General features: G+C 40.7%; 3 protein-coding genes and 1 long non-coding RNA gene across 8 annotated transcripts; 3 read left to right on the top strand and 1 right to left on the bottom strand.

The window, feature by feature from the left end:
- Positions 1-206: 206 nt before the first annotated feature.
- ttll6 (tubulin tyrosine ligase-like family, member 6) lies at positions 207-17,826 on the top strand. Of its 4 annotated transcripts, none has more exons than XM_030754310.1 (18): positions 207-364; positions 1,021-1,276; positions 1,449-1,558; positions 3,722-3,866; positions 6,060-6,097; positions 7,405-7,523; positions 8,392-8,507; positions 8,869-9,025; positions 9,111-9,254; positions 9,496-9,581; positions 9,665-9,890; positions 11,608-11,786; positions 11,881-12,069; positions 14,679-14,928; positions 15,131-15,430; positions 15,532-15,588; positions 16,222-16,381; positions 16,994-17,826. In XM_030754310.1, the coding sequence occupies exons 4-18, from the start codon at positions 3,820-3,822 to the stop codon at positions 17,224-17,226; spliced, it is 2,301 nt and encodes a 766-aa protein (XP_030610170.1). In that variant the 5' UTR covers positions 207-364; positions 1,021-1,276; positions 1,449-1,558; positions 3,722-3,819; the 3' UTR covers positions 17,227-17,826. The 4 variants fall into 4 exon arrangements, with proteins under 4 accessions (XP_030610170.1, XP_030610169.1, XP_030610172.1 ...); XM_030754309.1 differs by having other exon boundaries at positions 8,392-8,522; positions 16,994-17,823; XM_030754312.1 differs by lacking the exons at positions 1,021-1,276; positions 1,449-1,558 and adding an exon at positions 5,829-5,883 and having other exon boundaries at positions 6,057-6,097; positions 8,392-8,522; positions 16,994-17,823.
- On the bottom strand, positions 15,015-27,314 carry LOC115797807 (uncharacterized). Of its 2 annotated transcripts, none has more exons than XR_004021454.1 (3): positions 27,207-27,314; positions 21,073-21,253; positions 15,015-17,309 (listed from the first exon to the last, which is right to left on the bottom strand). It is a non-coding gene; the product is annotated as an uncharacterized LOC115797807 (long non-coding RNA). The 2 variants fall into 2 exon arrangements; XR_004021453.1 differs by having other exon boundaries at positions 15,015-17,312.
- On the top strand, positions 21,822-24,044 carry hoxb6b (homeobox B6b). Its single transcript, XM_030754315.1, has 2 exons — positions 21,822-22,360; positions 23,252-24,044. Exons 1-2 carry the CDS (start codon positions 21,910-21,912, stop codon positions 23,506-23,508), a joined length of 708 nt encoding a protein of 235 aa, XP_030610175.1. The 5' UTR covers positions 21,822-21,909; the 3' UTR covers positions 23,509-24,044.
- Positions 24,564-26,932, top strand: hoxb5b (homeobox B5b). The gene is made up of 2 exons (XM_030754313.1): positions 24,564-25,393; positions 25,862-26,932. Exons 1-2 carry the CDS (start codon positions 24,760-24,762, stop codon positions 26,107-26,109), a joined length of 882 nt encoding a protein of 293 aa, XP_030610173.1. The 5' UTR covers positions 24,564-24,759; the 3' UTR covers positions 26,110-26,932.
- Positions 27,315-27,505: the final 191 nt, after the last annotated feature.

Raw genomic sequence — 27,505 nt, forward strand, 5'->3', positions numbered from 1 at the left:
GTTTCAGCGAACAAATATCAGGGATTATACCTCTCCACTTGCTCCTGCTGAGGTCTCTCTATGTTGTCAAGAGGGATTGTTTTTTTGTTGTTTTTTTTTGTCCCCACTGTTTCTAATTGGTCACCAGATCCATTGCTTGAGTGTGTAAGTCAATCTGAGCTGATGATACATATCTGCTGTTTGTTTTTGTTTTTTAAGGCCTCCAGAGGCACGGAGATGTGACCGCTGGTTTGACTGTTGAGGAGTGTAACAGTGTCTTAAGAAGCTCTTGAGGCCAAGATCCCTGATTCAAAGAGGTGTGGACGGATGGACGGGGACATCTTCCAATATTGATGACTTCACCAATGTAGGCTTAACAGTGCAGGTGAGTAAGAACTTTATCAAGGGATGATTGTGAGGCGCCGGTGAGCTGTCAGTTTATTAGATACACCTACACAGAATTGAAAACAGGTTTTGATTCCTAAAAGCCTAAATATTATTTAAATATTACGTATAATTTAACAGAACCACAATCTGCACCTTTGGAAATGACAAAAACTGAACAGATTATCTCGAGATATGTTGGATAATCTTTGGACTGGCAAACTGGGGTGGTGGTCCTCCTTTTTAAGAAGAGGTGGTCACACTCCTCAGCCTCAGGTCTATGCTAGGGTACTGGAGAGTATCACCTGACTGTTGGTCAAACCTCAGATTCAGGAGGAAAAATGCAGTTTTCGACACTGCTTTTGAACACTGGACCAGGTCTTTATTCTCTCGAGGACATTTGAGTGCATGTTTGCTAAACCAGTCTGCATGTGTTCTGTAGGAAAATGCATTTGGTTGCATGCCTCTCCGTGTCCTGTAGCTGTTGTGGGCTAATTGATCCTAGTAGAACCACAGTTAAAAGCTTGGTTTGGACTTTCAGACTTCTTACCAGTGGGTGTTGTCAACAATATACTTCAACGATTCTGTTCATAAAGGGTGGAGAGTCTCGTGTCTGCTTTTTGTGGATGATGTTTTTCTGTTGGTTTCATCGAGCAGCAATCTTCAGCTTTCACTGGGGCGGTTTACGGCTGAGAGTGAATTTGCCCTCAGGCAGAAAAGGATGGAGCGTCCTCTCTGGGTCAGGAAGTTGCTGTTGCTGTTCCTGGTAGAGGAGTTTAAGTATCTCAGTGTCCCGTTCACAAGCGAGGGGAGAAGAGAGCAGGAAACTGACAGATGGACTGGTACAGCGTCTGTAGTGATGCAGATCATATACTGGTGTGATGTGATAAAGAAAAGGCAGAACGAGCTGTAGGTAATGACCAAAAGAATACGTTTGAAAGTACAAGCTGCAGAAATGAGCTTCCTTTGAAGGGTGTCCAGGCTCAGCCATAACCCCTTCTCTCACTTTCTATAGTTACATATTCTGATATCTCCTGCCTAAAAAGATTATGTAGGCAGAAGATTAATTTTTTTTTTCCACCAAGATTCCTGTATGGTGACCGAAGGGTTTTGAGATGAGGTCAGGAGCTCAGTCAATCAGAGAGGGGCTCAGAGGAGAGCTGCTACTCCTTCTTATCTGAAGGAACCAGTTGAGGTAGGCCATATAGAGGACGTTGCAGTGAATGTTTGTGCAGTGGTACAGCAGTGGGTTATTGTAAACAGTCTTGTGTAAAGTGTCAAAAATATAAATTTGTCATGAACGATGCATGTTTGTTGCATCCCTAACTGTACGTATTCATATATGAAAAAAGTCATATTAAGTTTAATTGTAGCATTTTTTTTCTATCTATAATTTTCTCCTTTACATTTAATTACATTAATGTCAGGCTTTAGACCATACACGTGTCTCCCCACTAAACACTGTGTTTAGTGCTCCAGGCCTTTAGTAAGTGCTACTGTGGCATATAGAGGTTTAGCCTGATACTGAATGTTGCATTGAGACAGTTACGAGTTAAAGTTACACTGTATTGACGCACCCCATTGTTTGCTGAGGACAGCAAGTACAAAGGTGTTATTTATGTACCTGTTGTTGTCACACACTGAGGGAGAACCTCGGAGAAATCCTTCATGGGTCTGTAACTGTATCCAGGCTGAAGTCAGTGGGGTTGTCTCAAGCCAGTGTAAAGCTCATAGTTCAGGGTGGGGATTATCCAGATCATTGGATCCGAGTGCTGTTACCTGGCACCGTAACCTCCCACTGTGTACCTGTGGTGTCCCTCATTAATACCACCAACCCACAGTATTCTGTCTGTCATTACAGGAGTTCACTTGAACTCACCTTCACCCTATAAGACACCAGACAGGACACAGTGGCAAACAGCTGAGACGCTGCTTTGACAGAGACTGAGCTCAGGTCAGAGTGCAGAAAGACGATTACAGAAAAGAACACAAGTAACCTGAGTTAAGACCTCTGCATTTTCTCTGTGTGGCTTACTGGTTGTTGGCTTAGTCTCACAAAGCCACCAGCATGTGTAAAGAGGATCCACACTAAATCGACTGTGTATACTGTGTACTGGGGACTGATTAGACAACAGAGGCGTGTACTATGGAGCAAGTTCAGCATTGCAAGGGTTTCTTTTCATTAGCTTTCTTAACAAAAACAAGTCAGAGATAACAGGTAACAGTCTGATATTTTGTGAGTATCAGACTTTCTGATTGCTGCGTGTCTTCCCTTATTCCCACTTTTCCGTCTCTCTTCACTGTTCACTATCTGATAAAGGCCAAATGTTTAATGCATGTTTATTTGTTCTGGTTTGCACTTTTTTCATGAGTGTGAATTTCATGTTAAGCTGTCAGTTTAAATCAAACCTTTTGAATATTCAGCTTTTGCCTTTTCTCCAAACCATTTTGTAAACCCTTTTAAATGTAGTATATAAATAAAGTAAATTGTTGTTATAATCCAAAGTAAGTTTTAAAATTATTTAATTATGTTTCCATCCACCATCTTTGCTTTTACTTCTCCCACATAGATTTCAGTTCAGGATTCTCTGCATCTCTCATCTTTCTAATATTTCTGATTTAACAGTGATATCTGCTACTTATATAGAATTACAAATAGCTTTAGTGTTGTTTATCTGATTACAGAATCCACACTCTTGGAGTTAAAAGGTTTTTTTTATATCACTTCAGTGTGATCATTTGATAAAAATGCTTTTAGCATCAACAGTTTTCCTGTCAAAAAATGTGATGATCGACAGCAGGACGACCGAGACGGCCAGCAGTACTACGTGCTGCGTTTTGTTCTTCGAGACCGTAGCGGGGATGTTGTTGAAGAGATAAACTGTAGAATATAAAAGATAAGTCTGTCAATTCAGCACTGAACGACAAGATCTGAAGAATGAATAGACTGAGATATTTTAAGTTGTGTCCATTTATTTTTTTTTTCATGATGTTGCTTATAGTTTGTTTATAAAAAAAAAACGGTAGAATTCAAGTAAAAAGTGTTGCACTTTAGCCTCAGCATTAGGATCCATTCCCCTCACTGTGGCTGTAGTATTACCCACTCTCTGCAATCCGTTCCTGCCACAATAACCCTTGAATGGCAGCGTGTGACGCGTGCCGACAGCCAGAGCACTCGCCTGATGAGAGAGATGGAAACAGAAACACAATCCAGGCATGCACTTACAGCGTGTACTTTGTTCTGTTTGATTGAATTTCAGTGTGAGGCTGCACGGCACATCCCATTCAAAACAAAGGATTTTGTCACTGTCTCGTGAGGTTTTTTGGCAGGTCAGCTGAGCACATGTTTCTCATTCAGGATGGGTCTACCTCTGGACAGCCCAGACAGAAACACTGACACACACAATGTGAGCAGCAGGGAGGAGAGGAGAGCGAAAGCCAAAGTGAAGCTTACAGATGCATGCCGCGGCCCTTCAGCAAGCAGAGAAGGAAAAGCAGAAGAGGTACTTTACTGCTGGAGCTCCTCCATTTGTACAACCTCAAGTCCCGAGAGTTGGGATTCTGTGTAAAATGTATCTGCAAATCTCATAAACCCATATTTTATTCACAATAGAACATGAAAACATATCAAATGTTTAAACTGAGAAATGTATCATTTTAAGAAAATGTTAGCTCATTTTGAATTTGATTTCAGCAACATTTCTCAAAAAAAGTTGGGATAGAGTCAACAAAAGGCTGGAAACATAAGTGGTACTAAAAACAAACAGCTGAAGGAACACTTTGCAACTAATTAGGTTAATTGGCAGCAGGTCAGTAACGTGACTGGGTATAAAAGGAGCATCTTAGAGAGGCAGTTTCTCAGGTGTAAAGATGGGCAGAGCTTCACTAATCTGCAAAAACTGTGTCCACAGATTGTGGAACAATTTCTGAATAATGTCCATCAACGTGAAATTGAGACTTTGACTATGTGATCATCTACAGTACATAATATCAAACAAGAAGCAGTCCTTAAATTTAAATTTGTAGTGCAGCAAAAACAAGTGCAAAGTCCAGGCTTTTGTTATTTGCCCTGTTGAAACCCATTTTAATACACTTGACATAATACTGAGTATAATTATTTTATTCTATTTTTTTATTTATGTGGATATAGTACATGTATAGTATTCATTTCATCATTTTGTCAAACTCATTTAAAAGTTTGTCTTGTTTACCAAAAAAAAAAAAAAAAAACGTATTCAGTAACATTGTACGTGGATTCAAACTGTTACATAACCTGTTACTGTAATGTACACGACAAAGTCATAATAAAATAAATTGTGCCAACACAAACAAAAATAGGAGAATTTTAAGCACAGTTTTAAAGATAAAAAGACATTTTATGGGTGCTAGGGTGGCTCAGCGGTTGAGCGGGCGACCACATTTGCCACGTGGTGGTGCAGGTTTGAGTCTCGACCTAGTCGCCATTTACTGTGTGACCTCCCTCCATCGCTCCTCCCACTTTCCTGTCTCTCTCCACTGCATTATCAAATAAAGCTGCAAAAGGCCAAAAAATAATAATAAAAAAGACATTTTATGAAAGTTTGTCCTTATTTGACCTTAAAGGAGAGGTCAGAGGTCAAATGTGACATGTTTTTTAAAATCTTCTATGTATTGACAATACACACCACACCACAAGAATCATAGTTTCTAAGTTATGAGTTTTTGGGGGTTTTTTTGTCAGTTTTCAAGCAATAAATCATAAAATGGACCTTGAAGACCTGAGTAGATATAAGCCTAAATTTAATGGGTTGTTAACATGGCTCCACTCTGCACCCCTACAAATTCACTGAGCTCCTGAGAGCGTCCCAGTCTTTTACAAATGTTTGTAGATGCAGTCTGCATGCCCAGGTGCTTGGTTTATACACCTGTGGCCATGGAAGTGACTGGAACACCTGAATTCAATGATTTGTATGGGTGAGTGAATACTTTTGGCAACAGTGTATTAGGGACAAAATAAATATCATGTGAGCACATCTTAGAATCTTTATCTCTTCATGTAAACTACACGTGGTTATAATATTTAGCCATGTCTATATATAAATTAATCCATTTGTTATCCAAGCCAATTAAGTATCAATCGTTTATCACCCAGCTGTGCTTGAACTGGAATATCCTCAGAAATGTGCTCTTCAATTTCCCTCCATCTCACTGTAGTTTGAGTTGTAGCAGCAAAATAGAGCAAATCCTGCCTTGCTCTTTGCCAGGATAAGAGTTTGAAATCTTGTTCAGGGTTTTTTCCCTTCCAAATGTACCACGATAATAATTTATCCCATTTGCTGAACTGCTTGTCGTTTATTTTAATTGGGAGTGTTTAGATCGATATAACACGTTTGATTTGTTTCGCAGTAGTGTTCTGTTGTGAATAAAATATGTGGTTATGAGATTTGCAAATCATTTCACTCTGTTTTTATTTACATTTTTCACAGCATCCCAGCTTCCTCAGAACTGGGGCTGTACCTCCGCTGTTATCTCCCTTTGCAGGTATATTAACCATTGAGCACCCTGACAGTTATGATTCTATAACTTGTCCTGGAGGCTCGTAAGGCTTCTTTTTCTCACTTATCCTCATCGTTTGGGAGAGGAAGATGAGCAAAATGAGGCACTGTGCAGCCAAGCAGATGTCTGTCCCTCTTTCTGTCTTTCCTCTCTTTCAGATGACTGTGGATCAACCTCACCAACTGCAAATATGAAAGTGGTACGTCTGGGCTAAAGATCTCTCAGTCATAAATGTCCAATTTTAAGTTGTTTACTGCAGATCATTGTAGTGAGACAACATTGAATGCAGATACTACAGATGTCAAATGGATAAAAGCATGTGGACAACACTTTTTTCCACTTAAAGTGGATCTCTGCCGCTCTATCGTATATACAGTGTTATAGTGATGTATGATCATATTAAACATTTCAGATAATGAAGTCAGGGTAAGTTTCAGATTGCTCTAAACAGTTTCATGTTCATATTCCTGCTCTCAGTGTGAGCACAGAAACCTCAAATCTTATATTTAGGAGGGGAAACCTGTCAGAACAATGATGGCTGAAAGGTTTCACTGAGGGGCTGCACCAAGCCTGAGGATAAGATAAATGAGGGTCATTTTGAATTGTGAATCATGCAAAGCTGCCCTGGTGATAAAAATATGGAGATGAAAATTGATATAATAGGTCCCTTTAAATGGAAATCTTTGTGCTAAATTCTGGTGATATTATAGACTAGTGTCGTTGAACTTCAAACTACCTGTACTGTTTGGACATGAGACAGTCTCCCAGTGCAGATAAACAGCTTCATGATGAAACCACCAGTACTGAAGGATTTGGCCTCGTCACCCAGGAACAGGGCTGCAAAAATCATAATCACAAATAATTTGGTAACTGTGGACATTTACCACAGTTACTTGCAGACTTTGGAATAGTTGTGGAGTTATTAAACTTAAATTAAAATTTCTTTTAACAGTGCATTTCCTTAAACTTTATTTAAATTTTAACAGGAAAAAATAAGTAAATAACTGAACCTGCGACAGCTGCGTGGGGAGAGAATTTGGACTTTTAAAGAAGCACAAAATAAAATAAAGGGATTCAAAGCAAGACAATTACTGCAAAACTGGATGGAAATCTGAAACCAAAAGGAGTAGAGGAAGGTTATACCGCCACCGTCTGTATGTGCATGATATCTGCATACATCGGTGTCCACGTGCTTTTGTCCATTGTAGTGTATTTGAAATATAAATTATTTTTAATGTTTGTTTTGTTTTTTACAAACACATTATTTTCACTGTTCAACACAATACAAAAACAATAAACAATTACAGAATAAACATCTCATAACAGTGTGATAAAACATGACCAGTACGAGTCCGACTAGTAAGGCAAATTTCAAAAGTTTGGATCACTCCATGTATTTTATTAAAAATGTAATAATTAAAAATAGTTCTTTAATTTCTCTTTTTAAAATACGCCTTAGGGCTGTTACGAGCGCCGTTATGATGCTTAATGTTTGTTCTGTCACAGTGCGGCGAGCTGCTCACAGATATGGCCTCAGAGAGGCGATGGACGGCGAAGACTGGACGCTGTTCTGGACTGACTGCTCTGTGTCTCTGGACCGTGTTAAAGACATGAAGCGTTACCAGGTATTCATCTCAGTCCATCCACCCTCACACCTGCATTACTGCCATCATCTGAAAAGATTATTGACACGTGATGTAATTATACTAATTAAATATCTAATTATATTTGTAAATCAGGCAGAAAAACTCAAACTATAAGATTTTTCATAATATCCTTATCCATGAAGTTATGATGAATGTACATGTAGAAGATGAGTAATCTATCTATTGAGCGATAGCTCACCGAGACTGTCTTACACCAAATAACCAACATTAAATCTAATGGCGTCAAACACCTGTGACCTGGTGCATCACGAGTATGAGCTGTCTGGAGTTGTCCTCTGGTGTCTTTCACTGGGACGTTGGTGTTTTGAAACCAAATGTTAGGAGAAAGCAAGGACACCGCATGCTCATGGGCTAATAACTTGGGGTCATACCCTATTTTATCCCTTTTTGTGGTTGTAATAATGACTATAATTTACAAAATGAACTTAATGTTTTATGCATTAAGACTTGAAAATATTGATTGAGCCCATAAACTCATTGGTCAATGTTATCTGAAGTCAGGCCGAGGACTTCTGTTCAACTTGAAGTCTGTTTGCAGCGAGGAGTCGTCACTCCCTGCTGGCTGTTAGGAAGGATTCAGGTTTAAGGCATTTAAACGATGGAGCTTTCTTCATCTTGTACACTGTCTGTGTTCTGCTGATGGAATTTGGGGAGTTTGGAGTGTGGATCAAAGATCTGGGCTCTTTGCCGATTTCCTCTGGACACTTCCAAACAGCATGTGTGAAAGTAGCAGCAACACAGAGCACTGCATGATGAGGATCAGTGTGTACTATTGTTAGATCAGTGTGTTAGATGTTTCTAATGCCCTATAAATCTATCTTTGCAGAAAATAAACCATTTCCCGGGGATGAATGAGATCTGCCGCAAAGATTCTCTGGCCAGAAACATGAACCGCATGCTCAAGCTTTTCCCCAAAGACTACAACATCTTCCCCAGAACATGGTGCCTTCCTGCAGAGTCAGTCTGCGCTTTCCACTCTGGTTTTTCAAAAATATACAGTATTTACCAAATTTTTAACATAAACAAACACAAAAAGCTAACAAAGACAAAATAATTACACTGAATGATAAACTGTTTGTCTCATTCCATAGTGCATAAATCCAAAAAAAAACAAAAGCATGCTTTTCTGCCGGTCTTAAGATCCAAATCTTTTCAAGCCTTTTCAAATGCCCCTGGTATTCTTTCTCACCCTGTAACAGATCTGTGATCTATGAGTTTTTCCCCTAAATAAATACTGCTGACATTTAGGCATTCTAAAAACGAGGTTCATTCATCTCTGTTCAACCTCTTTATCTCACTGCAGTTACAGTGACTTCCATGCTTACACCAGGGCCAAAAAACACAAGACATTTATCTGTAAGCCTGACACCGGTTGCCAAGGCAAAGGCATCTTCATCACCAAGTCCAGTAAAGACATCAAACCTGGAGAACATGTGATCTGCCAGGTTTACGTCTCCAGGGTAAGTCGCCAGCGTATGCAACACATTAAACACCTCCACAAAAGCACGCAGTGTCTGAGGTTTTCTTTTTCAATGTTCCCGTCAGCCTTTCATCATTGACGGGTTCAAGTTTGACCTGCGGATCTATGTGCTGGTGACGTCATGTGACCCGCTCAGCATTTTCATGTTCAAGGAGGGACTGGCTCGCTTCTGCACCACGAAGTACAGCGATCCAACGCACAGCAATGTGGTAAAGAAGGACTAACTGGGGCCAGGCCTGACTAATAGAAATAGACCCCCTTATCTAGGGCCCATTAACCAGGCTGATTTTAAAATAAAAGCCCTAATTTAGTGATAGGAATTTAACATGATACTTAAAATGTTTAGTTAAGTAGTTTTTTGTGTTTGTATCATGTTTTATTTGATTCTGATTTTATTCATTGTTTTATCCCTGGTCCTGTTTGTAAATAAGCTGGTCTTTCTATTGTTAGGATGATGTGTGTATGCATCTCACCAACTACTCCATCAACAAGCACAGCGAGAACTTTGTGCGTGACGACGATTCTGGGAGCAAACGGTAAATCCTGTTCATACTGAAGATGGTGCACGTCGCGGTAAATCACTCTTTAAAGACTTTGTGTTTATTGGTGTTACATTCAGAAAGCTGTCCACTCTGAACAAGCTGCTGGAGTCCATGAACTGCAGCACAGAGAAGATCTGGATCGACATCGAGGACGTGATCATAAAGACTCTGATCTCTGCCCATCCCATCCTCAAGCATAACTACCAAACGTGTTTCCCCAGCCACACCACTGGCAGCGCGTGCTTTGAGATCCTAGGCTTCGACGTGCTGCTGGATCACCGGCTCAAACCCTGGGTGCTGGAGGTGACAGACCGCTTCATATCAAACACAGCTGTGGTTATTATTCATGCAACTTCACATTCTAATGTTCTGGAAATCCTGCTGTATGATTCTTCACTTGAAGGTTAGAAAAATAGGACGGTGTATAGTCTGTGAGCTAGCTCTGCTCTTTATTGAAGCTTGATTGTGTTAACTAAAATTTCAGCTAAATGGAAATATTCTACATGTATTAAACCAAAGATACCAGCAACTTGTTGATTCATGGACATGCTTTACGCTACAAATCAGGGCAGTCTCTCAGGTCTTCTAGCAGGAGACTTTTGGTGTTTTGTCTTTTATTTTTTAGTGCAATTAGCCATTATTTATTTTATTATTGATTTATTTTATTCTATTTGTGTCAGATGATCGATTCTTTCTCATAGATTTCATATTTAACTGTCATATTTGATCTTCACTAAAGTTTAAAGTGGAGCTCAGATATGCTTATATACGCTGTTCCAGTCGTGGATGTTCACTATTAAACATAGATTAAAATAATGAGGTCAGGCTTCGGCTTTAGAGATCTTTCACACTTTGAATTAGCAAAAACTGGATAAACCTGAATTGGTGAATGGATGCAATTAGTTTGTACTCAAATCTAAGAATCCTGAAAATGTGACTCTTAACATTTCAACCAAATTTGGACATAAACAGAGGTCTTATTAATGGCAATGACAGGCCAGCCAGATTTAGCCTAGAAAACACCATCTAAGTCCAGCACAAGAATAAATATATCGCACTGGAAATTAGTTTAACAGGTTCGGTGAGTCTGAAGATTATTTGGCCCAACAGCATGAGTTTAAATAAGATTAAAGACCTAAAGTTTTGCAGGGAATCTTTTGTTGTTGTTGTTGTTGTTGTTGTATAATGTCTAAATTAGGGGTGGGACTCGATTAAAAAAATTAATCGAATTAATTACAAGCTTTGTAATTAATTAATCGAAATTAATCGCATTTTAATCGCATTTCAATATTTGACATGAGAAATATTAATTTAAGTTTAGTTGATGAATGAATCAATATACATGAGCTTAAACTTCAAAATCTTGTTTATTTTCCCACCAGTCTACTACACAGACCAATGAAGGGTGGAAGTGCTCCTGTAATAAGCAAACTCCTGAAATTAAAGTTAAGCATCATACTGTAACTGGATAGTTTTATTCAACATTAATGTCTCACTTGTTATAGTTGGAAATTAATCATTCTCTCAGCTGTATTCCTTGATGTTGAAATGTGTTATGCTTGTTTTAACAGCTTATTTTGAATTAAAGACTTAAAATTAAACCACAAAAAGGAGAAAAAGTTCGTTCTCCGTTTAACCAGCTGCTTTTACACAGCTGTGCTTCACACTCACGGTTGCTAGGCGACATGAGCTACGCAGAGGTGACGGCAGCTGATATGAAGGCTAGCCGCTCACTTCCGGCCTTTGTGGTGTTCGTGGGCTGCGAAAGACGTGGGCCGGGTCCTTCGCAGGATGCGGCCCCTAATTTGGACATTGTGCGTCGATATAATCTGTATGCCTGGAACTCGTGCACTGAGAAACGTTCCACGGTGCAAAGTGCGATTAAAATGCGTTAAAATTTTTAACGCGTTAATTTCGATTAATTAATTATGGGGAAATTAACGCGTTAAAGTCCCACCCCTAGTCTAAATCTAAAAAACATCCAAACCAGGACTGTGTTTCTGAATCCATTTATGTCCAGGTGAATCACTCCCCAAGTTTTACCACTGACTCCCAGCTGGACCGTGAGGTGAAGGACGCTTTACTGTACGACACTCTGGTTCTCATCAACCTGGGCGCCTGCGATCGCCGTAAGATTACCAAAGAGGAGAGACGTAAGGTGAAGGAAAGACTGCAGCAACACCGCTCCAGAGAGGCCAGGTACACTGAACATAAAAGGTGTGAAGTTTTCCCAAGGTCACGCACACACATCTGTAGTGAAGGTTAGTGATTCTGTTTGTGTTTTTATCGCCAGGTCCGAGGAGCTGCGTCAGTGCCAGGCAGCCACGGTGAAGCAGATGGAGGGGTATGAGGCCAAACACCTGGGAGGCTTCAAGAGGATTTATCCCAGAGAGGGAGGGGAGAAATACGACAAGTACTTTAAACACAGCAGCTCGCTTTTCCACGAGACCACAGCGTCGAAGGCCAGAGAGGAGTGTGCCAGGTACCTGCAGCACACTGTCAGTCCGCACAGACACAAAGAAGCAGGTCAGCTAATGAAGAAAGCAAAGGGAGCATCAGAGCAGTTTCCACATAAATACACACACTTAGCAATAATGATCTTTATTTATATACCACTTCTCCAAACAGTTATACAGTGTTTACATGACTTTACTAAAGGAAAAGTAAATGAACAAACTTTATTTAACTTTATATCACAGTGAAAAAAATGCAGTAATGTTAACCATAAAAAGACCACAAAGATCACAAAAAGCTTGAACTGATTACCAGAACTTCAGTTAATACTGCTCATTCATTCATTATTCCTCCTCATGTTTGATTATTTATTGATTATTTACATCATATATCAGGAAAAAAATGCTAAATAATCTGGATCTAGTTTCTGTAGCATCCAAATCACAAAAAGTTTAATATTTTATGGTTTTGAATTTTTTGCTGGAGGATTTTAAGAGTTATGGGAAATTTTTGGTCATTTTTTCTTTTTACAGTTATTCAAAATTTAAATAAGTAATTTAAAAGTTGCTTGATTGATAAATATGGCCAAACACTCACTGGTTTAAATACATTAAAAAAAGATTGTTAATAAAACACTAGACACATTTAAATGTAAGCAAAGAGAAGAGCTAACCAGGCAATCTTGGCTGACTGAGGTGGACCATCCCACAATGATGAGAAATGAGACACCTGTGGTTAACTAATAGGTGAATGGGTGGATGGATACAGCATAATGCCAACAGAGGCGTTATACCTCTGTTGGCATTATGCATTGTACCTTGGAAATATTTGTTCATGTTTGGGACACAAATGGTCACATTTTTATCGTCATCGGCACAAAATCTTTCTTTTTGGTGTTTCATGACTGCATGACCACTTCTTCTGTGGTATTGTGATCGCACTCAACCGGACATGCTGACATGCCTTGGAGTGATTTAATATGTGCAAACATTACGGGATAATTGAACAAATTGAATGATTTAAACATGTCCTAATGAAACTCAATTTAATAGTGTGTAATCCTGCCACCAAATTATGTTCAGTCATGGAATAAATTTCCCTTTTCTACGCCGATGACAGTCTGCTGTATGTGCCTGTAACTCTCACATTATTAAATTAAAAGGCCTGCATGTCTGCTTTGAAAAACTGGATGTCGCATCATTTCCTGGAACTAAAGTCTGATTAGCCCGCTTTAGATGTCAGTTTGATCAAATAGCAGTGATTCTGGACAGCTATGATTGTCCAGCATTTTGGCTTCATGTTCAATCCTGCTCTCCGCTGTGATCAGCACATTGAGGACTGTCTGTTTATAGCGATGCACTAAAATCTGCTCTTTTCTGCCCGTGCTGCACGCTTGTTTTCATCCAGACTTCTCAGTTTTCTAATAGAGTCTTATGCCATCGTCTTTGGGTAGCAGCCAGCTTCATGCGGTCTTATTTACTTATTTGGAGTCTTATTTTGTCTTTATAACGTTGTTCTGGTACAACAGCACCACGGTCTGTGGGTTTCAGTTTACCTTAGAATTCTAGTTTCTGTTCATCATTAGTAGGATTAGCTCCATGTTTGTTTCTGGATGATATTTCTGATCTCTGGTTAGTTTTATGCAGTTGCAGTTGGTTGAGTTTAGTCCTTCCCTTAACATCCTTTGTGTCTCCCTGTGAGTTTTTTGTCTGTGGTTTTATTTTAGCAGTCAGTTGTCTCCTGTGCCTTATGTTGAATTTTGATTGTCTTAATTAAGTTCACCTTAGTTAAGTTCACCTGGGGGTGGGCAGCTGTAGCTCAGGTGGTAAAGCGGGTCTTCTCAAGAAGGTTAGTGGCTCGATCCCTGGCTTGTCAGAGCGTCCTTGAGCACGATACTGAATCCTAAGCTACCCCAGTCCATCCATCAGAGTGTGAATGTACAAATGTACAAATGTGTGTGTAACTGGGTGAATGAGACTTGTAGTTGAAAACGCTTTGAATGCCCAAAACTGAGTAGAAAGGCGCTCTGTAAGTACGAGTCCATTCGCTGTGCCACCTGTTTCCTCTTCCCCCGGTCAGCCCCCAGCACCTCTGTGCCCTCTGTCTTAGCATCTTCCCTGTTCTGAATTATGTTTATAGCTTCATGTTTTATGTTTGTATGGGATGAATTAAAGGTTGTTTTTATTACTATCTGCCTGATTTTGGAGTCATGCATTTGTGTTCTGAATCTTGGCCTTACATGAAACACAGAAGCAGGATGAAGATGCAAAAAGCCAGACTTAAATGGCCGATTCCACCTAAAAAGTAGCCTAAAAGTCCAAAAAGCTATTTAAGAAGCAGCAGGAACAGCTGACAGGTCAGAGAGACATTATTTACATACAGGGCTGATTGAACACAAGTAAAACTAATGAGGGTGGGCAGGAAATCAGAAAGGAGGGGAAAACAAAGAAAGCAAATCAACTGGAGACAAAGAAACCATTACCGAAATAAACTAAAGTGTAGAGAAAACAGAGCAAGAAGCAGACAAAATCAGTTTATCAGCTAATACTAATACAGTTATAAGTGAAATCGGAGGGTGAATTATCAGATTTGACTGGTGATTCTATAGAAGGAGCTTTTATTTTTTAATGTTTTTAGGCAACAACTGCAGGTGCTGCGTCTGAAGCAGGAGCAGAAGGAGCGGTACCAGAACAAAGGCCGGAGGAGAGACTCGCAGGGGGAGACTGCTGGGGAAGGAGTCAAACCAAGAAGGGTGTCAGTGCCGACCCCCATTTCTAACCGCAACCCAGCACCGGTGAGGCGCTGTTTGAAGATGCAGTACCCACATGAAACCACAAGAGGGAGACACGCAGCGTTTCCCCGTGATGAATTGCTTTTGCTCTGTCAGGTCCTTCAAAGTGGAGTTTGAATTATCTAGAATAATATTCCTGATTATATATTTTTACACATTGTCATATAAAGATATTTTATTTGCAATACAGGAAATCAATGATATTCTGTCACAGTAACTGCTCATATATTTTTCCAGCGCAACATATACATCGAAGCAATAAAAACAAATTGAATTAAATGTTCTTTTTTTGCCGTAGCCTCCTGTGTCCAGCCCATCAGCAGCTCCAGAGTCTGCAGAGGTCGAAGAAGAGGCGGAGGAGCATCCGGATGAGGAGGAGGAGGAGGAGGAGGTGGTGGAGGAGAAAGAGGAGGAGAAAAAAGTGGCATTAATAGATAAACGTGAACAGCTCAGCGTGCTGTTCCAGAGGAAGAAACTAGTGCAGGACCTGGGGGTGGTGAACCAGATCCAGCAGCTGCTGCAGGGCCACGGAGAGGGAGGGGGCGTGCATGGCTGCTTCTCCTACCAGTTGAGAAACCATCAGAGGCAGCACAAGAAGGTAAGACCTGACCGCTAGTTAATGCAACACAAACCATATTTCTTATTTATTATAAATATTAACTTCCAGTCACCATAATTTTTTTTTTTTTTAAATTTCAGCTGGATTCACTGATGCATTTTTCTCAAAGGACAAAACAGCAGGAGGCACCTGAGCAGGTATACAGACACAGCTTTTCTGTTTTTAATCAGTGCTCATTAACCAAAGAAATTAATCATGTCAGCTGCCCTGCCTCTTTAAAAATAATATAAAATCAAGTCTGTTATTTCAGCTTTAATTATTGATTAAACTTCTTCTTTCAAAATCTTGATGGAAAATTAAAGAAAAAAGACATTTTTTGTGACTTATGTATTTAAATTTATTAAAGTAAACATGCTGAGATCAGTCTATAAACATGTTAAAAGAAGACTTTTAGTTTATTATAATATGTGATTAAAAAACAGCAAATTATCATTTATGAGCAGCCTGAAGAGTGAAAATATTATTTGATTAAAATACTTGGCATTTAATTTTCTTTTGATCAACAAGTTGGTGTGTGTGCTTGTAGCAGGCAGTGTTACCCAGGCTTTCTCTGGATTGTGTGTCAGAGAAACGTTTTCCCGGCTCAGCCTGTTGGTACATGTTATAATTTCACCGGTGAAAGTGAAGAAATTCAGCAGAGATTCAGCAGCTGTTTGAATAAACAGCCCAAAATAATTATCAGAGGAGGATGAAGTGGATTAACAGTTCATAAGCTTCAGTGGTAATTATGGCACAGAACTGAAACGACATCATTTTATGGCTGTTTGCAGCAGCTCGACTCCCTCGTGACTCAGCAGCATTTTCTCAGGCCCGTGGTAGACCGCAGCCGCCTGAACGGCGAGCCCGTCCGCCTGCGGTACAAACCCACGAGCCACAGCAGAGTGGGAGAACCACGCCGGATCGTCAGCCCCCAGCAGGCGTCCTGGACAGGTAAACATGCTGAGAGTTGAGGTCGGCCACAGAGAGGTAACGTGTGTCTCTGGTTGACAGCCAGCTTCTGCAGGCTTTTCTGTCAGCTGCAGCATCAATATCCAGCTGCTACATTTTCAGTTTACTGAATATAAAGAGCCTTTAGTATGACTGCTGCTGCATGAATTAAACTGAATTTACTGTTTATTCCCTGCCTGCTGTTTTCGATTTTCTAAAACATAACTTGGAGAAAATGTAGAAATGCATTTTTAATCACAGAAAAAAAACATCAAATTAAAATACATGGGAAAAGTATTTAAATGCCACATAAAAATGACCATTTGGCTTAGAAAATATTAACACATTCTTTTGCTGGGTCCATTTTTTTTTTTTTACATGTTTATAAATAATCAGGCTGTGCTGATAAAGAAAAATCTGCTGACATTATTTCACTGTTTATATTCATTTGCAATCATTTCCTCACACACATAATTAAAAACATCAGAAAACACAAAGGGCTCTGGTGGAAGTGGCAATGGCATTTATAGAGTTTTTCTTACTGATACTGACCCCTCTGTTTTCCTGTTTTTAATTTCTCACACACTTCCTGTTGCTCCTTCTCTCTGTTTTCAGTCAGCAGCTCTCCGGCCGTCAGTCAGGACAGCAGGAGCAGCTTCTCCACCGACACCCGGTCCCGTCCCTACATCCCGTTCTTAAACTGCATCCCCAAAGGAGGCCCACGGTGCACCAACGTGTTCCGCGACCCCGACGCCCTGCAGAGCCTGCTCGTCATATCCACGTGCGTCCCGCTGCTCAAGAGGCCGGGCTTCCCTCACAGAGCCACCCAGCATAGTAACGGGCAGTGAGGGCACCGGGACCGCCGACCTCTTGAAGCCCCTCCGAGCAGGACGTGGAAGTTCAGACCTGCTGCTCTGATCTCACACTGAAGCTGCTTCAGATAGAAAATCATTTTTAGATAAAGAGCCTTAAAGGGAGAAAATGCAGACATGCAGCATGCCTTTGTTGGACTTCTCATGTTTGTGCACTGAATGACCTCCAGCACACACACAACATCACAGCTTTTTTTTATGAGTCTGTGCGTTCAGATTAATACATTAAATCTAATCTGATGCATAAATCCGACATATATAGTTAATATTTAGCACTGAGGATGAATTATTTCAGAGTGCCAAAATAAAAGCATGCTGAGTTAACATGTTAAATCTTTTACTCTGAAAGAAAAAAAATGAACTCACTGATTTTATGAACATAAACTGGCTCAGCTAAACTGAATGTGACTATTAAAGTTTCATCATTTAATATTAAATTTAGTTTGAGAATCTTCACACTGGGGACATTAAGAATAAAAGCTGCTGCTCCTCGTGCGTGCAGTCAAGTATTAATAATAACTTTATTTGCACCAAATAAAATGTCATATTTTTTTTCCAGGTGATTTAGTTTCATCATCTCAATGCTCACTTTCTGCAAAAAAACAAAAAAAAACGTTTTAATTAATAAATATTCTTTTATGGTTGTATTTTAAAACATTTTTTCTTTTTCTTCTAAATGGATCTAAATTCTTTCTTGACGATGATCACCTCCTCTCCTCACGAAGGTTTTTAGTCTCAGTGAAGAGGCCATAAAGTTTTACAGCTTCTCTGGATCTGCTTTCTTTTCTTTCTTTTTTTCCTTCTTTTTTTTTTTTTTTTTTTTTTTTTTTTTTTTTTTTTTTTTTTTTTAGATGGCTGACAGAAATAAACAGCAACAACAACAACAAAAAAAAGCTCCAATAAGCTCTGAAAATATTTGGATATTATTTATAAATGTGAGGATTTTTTTTTTTAAAGTGATAAATATAACATTTGGTGTCCACTTCATTATAAAGCGTCTGAACCTGGTTTTCGGAGGCTCCTCGCGGGCCTACAGATGAATTTTTCTCATTATTAACATATTTATTTGTTTTTTTATGTAAAATCTGTGAATTAAATTTAAGAGCTAATAGAGGCATAAAACACGGGCCTAAAAGAAGACGGTTTTTAGACTTAATGCAATTAAAACTTTGATTTTTTTTTTTTAAATCCAAACTTACATTTTAAGGAAAACGCATCATTCCGTTGGACTTTGAGGGGAAAATCAAAGCGAAAGGAAGAATGTTTTGTATTTCAGGAATTTATGGTTTTATTGCGTCTATAAATGTCGGAAATCCTCTTTGAGAATTCCGACTACAAAAACGGGCTTTTTAAACAAACCGAAACGGAAATGACTCATTAGAAACAACAAGAAGAAGGATGATTACTTTTTTAAGGCCCTGCTCTGCAAATCTTTGAGAAGTTGGGCTGTTTCAAGTTTTTCTGACCTTAAAATCCGCCTCAGGATGGCAGTTACGCTCATTCTCATCTCTGACCAAATTGGTCTGAAGGAATTTCCCCACATTTAGAGAGATTATAATGGTCTTAATGCAAATAATCTTCACGCCTGAAACCTTTTGATTTTAGAAAAAAAGGCCTCGTCTGAGGTTTGGAGATTACAGGATTATTTTTGCTGAAAGGTTGACGAATTTAAGGAAACGCAGGAGGAGGGCTTGGAGCCAGATTCGCTTCCTGTTATTTGCTTTGAATTCTTGAATATGTGAATAACACCACAGCCGTGGTTAGAGATCAATGAGACGCTACAAACCTTTTACAGACCAGAACCTGGAGCGCGCCTTTTCCCACAGAACACCCTCACATCTCCACGTTTCCCCTTTCACGCAAAATTTAAACATTTCATTCTTTGGAGAAAATAAAGATGGCGATGAGAAAGCGCGTCCGAAGCACAAAAACGGCCGCTGTTTATGAAAATTTACAACTTTGCCTTTGAAGTTTACGACTCGCCTGGCTCGGGGATTGGTTGCTGAGGGGTCATGTGGACAGCAGCAATGGGAACTTATTTCCCATGAGGTTATATTGCAGCTGCTGTTTTCCAACCGCTCGTTCACTTAACAGTACTAACACAACCTTTTTCTGGGCTCTTTGCGTGTGCAATACGCGTGTGGAGTGTTAAGAGGAGCCTGCCGCTGTTATGTGCGTAATTCCCCCCCTCCCTAAAAAAAAGTAGGCGATGGAGGCTCTGCGCAAACCCTGCGCCGTGCGCGCCTCGTTAATGTGGCTTTATGTTCGTGAAAATGAAGGATCAGCATACTCTTGGAATAGTGGGATTACTTTCATGAAATCACTTAAGCAAAGTGGGGTTTTTTTGTGTGTGTGTATGTATGTGTGGGGGGGAAATGGCTGACAGGAAGCGAAAAGGAGCTGCTGCGGAGTGGCATCCACACTGGGAATGACGGATTATCAACAAAGGTAAGGGCACCATGTTTCTGATTCAGCTGCTGCTGCTGCTGGACTGTCACTGTAGGCCTGATGTTTACAATACTGAAAATGGGAAAATCTGTCTTTAAGATCGGAAAATGATCCCCTCCAAAATATCTTATTTTCCGCTTACGCTGCTGCCAGTTGCTGCCCTCTCAGTTTAACCCCTGAGATGCTGCAGCGCCTTCACATCCAAAATCTTTTCCTGAAAATCTCTTGAAAATCGTCTCTTTTTCCCAGTCTGAGGCCTGCTGGAGACCGCTGTTATATAATCAGGTGGTTGTAGGCCAGGCACACTTGATTTTGATGATGATGATGATGATGGTGATGATATTACAGGGCCTATTCTACAGCTGAGTCATGTTTCCCTAAAAAAAAAAAAAAAAAACCCTCAGACTTTCTACTTTTCCTCTTCTGATGAATTTATTCAGGTTTTGCAATTCCTTTTTTGCTTTTGCTCTGGAAAAAGTCTTTCCCTGTTGATATTGCGCAGCGTCCTCTATGATCCTTTCCGCCTGTCTGTTTTTTTTTTCCCCATCATTTCTGATGTGGTTTTAAACTAATATTCGCTCTGATGCTTCCTGATGCTGATTTTGCACAAAATACGGAGTCAATAATCACCACTGCTCCGTTTTATTGCTTTATTTTCCATTTCCGGCGCCTCTGCAGCGCCGTTCTGCGTCTTGTTTGAGGCTGCGGGTTTATATCCAGGGCCACAACCTGACACAAAAATACGGGATTGCGTCGTTGTTGATGCTCAGTCTGTCTCCAAATGTCCAGCGCCTGTCGTCGGCTGCAGGGTTGCGGCCTGGCGGAGAGGCGCCTCTCCAGCTAAAGATTAATATATTTTTTTTAATCTAAGTTTTAAAATACGAATGTTTTCGAAGCAGATATTATGGAAACAGAAAATCTGTGCGTGAAAAGCTCAAAATCAAAGACAACAGGAGTATTTATTCTTGCTTAATTTTCTCTGTGAAGCCCTAACAATATTTATGTGTTTTATAATCACATCAGTATACTTTAAATTTTTGATTTTTATTTGACTTTTATTTAGAGCTATTGGCCTTTTTCAAATGTAAACTCTTACTGAAAAAAAAGAAAATAGTTTATAATGAATGCATTTTCTTTCTTTTTTGCACGAAATCCTGTTGGAAAGCGCTTTAACTGCAGAATCAAACGCAAAATTGGGAGTTTATTAATCACAACAATCAATCAATACGACTTCACTGATTTATAGAGAATAAAAATACTGAAAACTACCATCAGTCACATTAATTTCCCTGCTTATTTGATCATAAATACAGATATTAATGGGTGGGAACAAAGAAAAAAAATCTGAGACTTCTTTCATAGCTTCATACTTACCAGTTTTTTTTTTTTCTAAGTGTGAAATTGTTGTCCACTTCATCATGGTATGTTAACGTGATGATGATGATGATGATGGTGATGATGATGATCCTGTGTGCCGGCGCGTGTCCTCCCTGCTGCTCTCTGCACGTCTTCGTGGACTTGAGTCAGTCAGAGTTGAATCAGGATGAGGTCTCACCTTTAAAGAGTGAAATATATGCATCACTGACGCAGTGTTTCTGCGTCCATATGGCTCAATTAATGCTCATTTTAAGGATTTTCTGGCAGCAGCATTCAGTGTGGATTTTATTCCAGTGTTTGCTGGCTTTGGTAAATTATTCAATAAGATGGGAGTGAAGGTTAGACGCTGAGTGGGGCTCAGGCTGTGCGTAAATGGGAAGTGTTTGGCGCTTCAGTGTCATGTTTTTGCTTTTTACACCATGTGTTTGTGTGTGAGAGAGTGGGAGAGAGGGGGGTGCATTGCATGAAGCAGGAGTTATATTTAGGTTTTTTTTTTCTTTCAAGTATAAATATATTTATGTGAGTCTTCGCATCTGTGTGAGCGTGTGCGTGAGCGTGCGCAAAGACCGACAATCGCGAGCGCTTCATTTCGATTCACCGGGGACTCCTGCGCGCAACAAGAGCCCCCCATGGGTGCAATAGTGCAAGCACAGACGGCGGTGATTGGCCAGAGGTTGATCAGATGGTACACTTCCCCTCTGTATTCAGTGGCACCTCACAACCCCCCCTTTCAGCAAAAACCAAATCTCCGATAAAGTAATGGCAAAACCACTTGGACTATAAAAGACAACAAATCATATTCCTCCGGAGTATATACACCCCGTTGTCCACCCAATGAGTTCCTATTTTGTTAACTCAACTTTTCCCGTGTCTCTGCCGGGAGGACAGGACTCTCTCCTGGGTCAGATACCGCTTTATTCCTCGGGATACACCGATCCGTTAAGACACTACTCCAACGCAGCCACATATGGAGCAGCCAATATGCAGGAGAAGGTTTACCCAGCGTCTTACTACCAGCAGACGGGCGCAGCGGCCGCGGCCATCTACGGCCGGGCCGGTGGCGGAGCGCCTTGCGACTACAACCCGGTCGGGACTTTCTACAAGGACGCGGAGGGCTCGTGCGCTTTCTCGAGCCGCGAGGACCAGCCGCTGTTCGTCACTCAGGAGCACCAGCAGCGCAAAGCGGAGTGCCCGGAGCAAGCTGTCAGCATGGGCAGCAGCATCGACGACAAGTCGTCCACTCTCATCTACCCGTGGATGCAGAGGATGAACGCCTGCTCCGCCGGTGAGTACACAAGAGTGCACGTTTGCAGCGTGCTGCGGCTGTTACGCAGCCTGGAGGTAAAAAGAGGCTACCTGCCAGGTGTGGAAAGCCTCCGATCTTTGCAAAAACAGAAAAGCGCGCTGATAAATAGATGAGCGGAAAGTTTGTGTTTTTAGTGATTGCGCGCTGATATTCGTGCGCCTTCAGGGCTTTGGCTACTACATCATCATCACATGCACGGGTTGCATACACGACCACACACGCGCGCGCACACACAACAACGCACGCACGCACGCACTCACTCACTGGGCCTTCACCACCCGAGTTACAACTGAAGAGCTCTCAGCTCGCGTCACATGGCCTCTTTCTGATTTTTTTAACGCGTTTTTGGCAGAAATCACACAATTTAAGCCCAAAATATGAACACAAAATATTAATTTCACAGTAAATTAAAGAAAAACTCAGCCTTGTGCTGCCTGTCTCTGACTACACATCTGTATGGCGTGGTTTAAATGCCACAAGCGGAGCAATGCACCATTTATTATACACACTGCGCTCTATTAATGACATTTTTCTGAAAAGCTTACTGTAACGCGCGTCACTGGCACGCTTAAAGGCTTTCTTTAGGGGCATATATATATATATATATATATATATATATATATATATATATATATATATATATATATATATATATATATATATATATATATATATATGCGTAAAGAAAGGAGAAAATATCAAATATATACATAGATTTTTTTTCGGACTTTTGGCGCAAAGTGATTAGATTTTATTTTTAGCTTTTTATTTTTATTTTATTTTATTAGATACACCACTACATATACTGACTGCATTTTACTCGCGCACTTAACATTTAATTATTAACACATGACTTCATTTTAATTGCAGGCCCGTTTGGCAGCAGCGGCCGCAGGGGCCGACAGACCTACACCCGCTACCAGACTCTGGAGCTGGAGAAGGAGTTCCACTTTAACCGCTACCTGACCAGGAGGCGCCGGATAGAGATCTCCCACGCCCTGTGCCTGACGGAGAGACAGATCAAAATCTGGTTTCAGAACCGCAGGATGAAGTGGAAAAAGGAGAACAAACTCCTCAATCCCTCAAAAACGCCCGAGGAGGAGGAACAGGCGGAGAAAAAGAGCTAAAAGGACACTTAAAAAATACAAAATAAACGGCATGTGTGTGTGTATATGTGCACACTCCTGAAATAAAATAATGTATTATTTCTTTGTAGATACAAAGTGCTGCCAAATCACATGTTAGAGACGTGTAGAGTTTCCTCCAGTACCTGCACGGTGACCGTGTCCGCATTAGGTTGAAATCAGGTCCTCCTTTGTTTGTCCTGTGTGTGCTCGTGACTTTATTTAGGGGACTATGCAAAAATAAATAAACAAACAAATAAAAAATCCGCCAAAATGTAAATAACTTTTAGTGTTTGGTTCTTGTTGTTACCTCATGATCGTGGAGGCCTACTGAGTTTCTTTCTTTGGTTTTTATTTGACATTAAAGAGGGTTTCGTCCTCTGACTGTACTTCCCGTGGCTGTGGTCGCTCTGTGATAGTCTGTAGGCTTGTTTTGTGCCATTACATTTGTACAGATGTTACATGTTATTTATTGTTGTCTTCGATGCACATCTGGATATTGTGTGCAATATTTTGTTTAGGAAATTGTACATAGAAATAAAGGCTTTTTGATGTATATTGGAAAATCTGCCTGTCTGTTATTATTATGATTTTTTTATCCTTATTAGTGTTAGTGTTCGCAGTAGTACTACTACGAGCAGTAGTGTAATATATATATATATATATATATATATATATATATATATATATATATATATATATATATATATATATATATATATATATATATATATATATATATATATATAAAACGCACGTAAAAATTGAAATTATTCCCTCTTTGAAATCCTTCTGGTTCAACTTAAGCAGCGTGGCTGGGAACTCTGTGTTATGTGCTACCTGAGCCTTTTGTGGCCTATATTATGAGCGTTACATAAATGATGGATGACTCCGGGGCCTGACAGCGCGTCCCGGCGGGGTGCTACCGCAGCTGTCCGGAAGATGGCGCTCTCTGCCTGCGCGGCTCTCGGGGCGCAGCGGGGAGGCACCATTGACTGGAGCCCTAACGACCATTATTTCGTCATCATTTGTAACCATGGAGCATGAATTACCTCTTGAAGTCATCAGTGAGGATTTACGACTGGTCAACAAAGGCACGTGATTCCCGAACGCTCTCCCATATTTGGCCGCATACCTGGCAAAGTACAGTAGGGCTTCATTGCTTATAATTCATGATTGCATCCATAAATCGTGCAAGCACACAGGATTATAGCGACAAAGATCTACAAATCGAGGCTTTAAAAATCCAAGCAAATGAGCTCTTACTTTGTAAACTCGTTCTCAGGGCGCTATCCAAATGGCTCCGACTATCAGTTACTAAATTATGGGACTAACGGCGCTGTGAGCGGCTCCTTCAGAGACCCTGGCACCATGCACTCCGGGTCTTTCGGCTACAACTACAATGGCATGGACCTAACCGTGAACCGCACCAACACCGGCGGCCACTTCGGGGCCGTGAGGGAGGATGCCCGGGGATTTGGGGCGGACGCCCGCTACAGACAGACACCCAACTGCTCGCTTTCATCTCCAGATCCGGTGCCGCCACCGCCGTCGTGCGCCACAGCCAGCCGGGAGCCGCTGGAACTAAAAAGCTCCTCTCCTCCCTCTGACCGGAGCGCGACCTCGGGCGGCAGCAGTCTCAACAAAAGCAACAGCGCTCATTTCACGGAGATAGAGGACGCCACCGTCGCCTCCGAGAGCGAGGAAGGCGCGCACAGCAGCGGCGGCGGCGGCGGCGGCTCCAGCACGGCACCTCGGGCGCAGCAGCAGCAGCAGCAACAACAGCAACAGCACCAGGAACCCAACGCCACTTCCTCCACTCCCACATCAAATGATTGCCAAACGCCACAAATATTCCCCTGGATGCGGAAGCTGCACATAAGCCATGGTATATTTACACCTCTCTTAATATTTAGTTTTGAAGGCTGTCATGCTGACGGTGTGCCATAAATCTGTCAAGTGTTGCATGAGTGAGCAGGCTGGTGTGGATGGCTGGAGAAAGGGGCAGTATTTGCAGAATCTTTGTGGGACTGTTTGCTTTAAATGCCGCCGAAGCCCGAGAGGAGATGATGGGGTAGTGAAATGTGGATTTAATGTGCTGGCCCAGAGCTACAGAGGGAGATGAGGAAGGCGATAGAAAAGGCTGAGTGTTGTGATGTGTCGTGTCGGTTGCATGCTTCCTCCCTGCATCTGCCCATTTCATGCTGTGTGACCCCCCTCTCTGTCCATTAATTCATAGTGAAAAGCCCCCGCACACCCACACACACACACACAAAGAAAAAGAAAATAAAAGAAAGTGTAGTTGTTGGTTTGCAGTGCAGTTGCTAATTTTTTTGGATTTTCTGTAAAATTGTAGATATGACTGGACCTGATGGGAAAAGGGCCCGAACTGCGTACACCCGCTACCAGACGCTAGAGCTGGAGAAAGAGTTTCACTTCAATAGGTACCTAACCAGACGGCGGAGGATAGAGATAGCCCACGCCCTGTGTCTTTCCGAAAGACAGATCAAAATCTGGTTTCAGAACCGCAGGATGAAGTGGAAGAAGGACAATAAACTGAAAAGCATGAGTCTCGTAACGGGAGGGAGCGCCTTCCACAACTGAATAACTTTTTGGTGGAGATTAAAAAAACAAACAAAAAAAATAAAATAACATAATTTTAAAAAAAGGGTGAAGAAAAAAAAAGCGAATCCATGAGTACTGTAAAGCTATTTAAAGCGCAGCACCTTCCAGCATGCCGTTGTGATAGAAAAAGAAGTATTCTGTGGTCTTAAACATGCCTCTCTTTTTTTTAAGTTCTCTGTTGTTGTAGCTTAGATGTGGAAAATAAGATGTAAATATGACTTGGAGTGGGGGAGGTGGGGGGGGGGGTGTTTGTCCATCTTTGCTCTCTCTTTCCTCCTCCTCCCCCCCACTCCGTCTTTCTGTCTTTCTCTTGAAGGTGTTTAAACTTGAGCTCTTTATTGTAACTTCTCCGCGGTCTGACAGGAGTAAATTCATTGTACAGTAAACACACAAAAAAGAAAAGAAAAAGAAGAAGTTTCCAAACCACGTGCTGCTCTTCATTGAATGTAATGTATTCCGGGGGCCATTCAAAGCGCTTTAGTGTAACTTTTACTGCTATTTTTGATGGTTAACTTGTGGCCAAGATTCATAAACTTTCAAGCCAATGTGTAGCTCTAGGATATTTTGTGCATCTGTTATTATTATAATAATTATTATTATTATAATTATAATTATTATTATTATTATATGTTTAGGACTAATTATGAGCAATGCAAATGTATTCAACCTGTCAATGTGATAAATTTTTAGTGCAAAGGGTTATTCTGTGGATAGGCAGTGATGTAAGCTTTTTTTCGCCAATAAGCTTTTTGTATTTGTAAGTGAACTCATAGCGCTTCAAAATAAAGTTTCTCTCAATTGCTTTGAACGTGTCTCGACTGAATTATCAATTAGAATAAATACAGATTTTTTTTTTCTCTAATTAAAAAAAAGCCAGGTCATATTTGAGGGTTTTTACGCATCAAAGTGGAGCTGCGCAACAACTTTTTTGTGGCTGCTTTTCAGCCAAATGAAAGTTAATAATGATTAACCTGCGAGATTTGTTAAAATGTGAGACAAACGGCGATATTGCAGGCCAATTTTGACGCATTTTTTTGGCGCAGACGGAGTGAAAAAGAAGACTTTTTAAAACTTACCTCTCAGCAGCGAGATGTTTGCCATGTAGGAAAATATGTTGCTGATAAAATCCCCCCTAAAAAAAAGAGTAAAGCTTTGTCTTTACAGGTATATAGGCAAGGCTGAAGTTGGTAAAAATCCCCCTTACCAAAGATTGTATAGACCTATATTACTTACAGACTGTGAAAAGTCACGTGAGGTCCATAAAGTTGGTTTTATGGTTTTGGGGAGTAGACAATGTACTATATAATTCACAACCTTGAATGAAAGTGACGGCTTAACTGCATGGATGGGACTGCAAAGGCTGGACTGGGGAAGG

Source organism: Archocentrus centrarchus, chromosome 19, assembly GCF_007364275.1.
Source record: "Archocentrus centrarchus isolate MPI-CPG fArcCen1 chromosome 19, fArcCen1, whole genome shotgun sequence".
Taxonomy (NCBI): domain Eukaryota; kingdom Metazoa; phylum Chordata; class Actinopteri; order Cichliformes; family Cichlidae; genus Archocentrus; species Archocentrus centrarchus.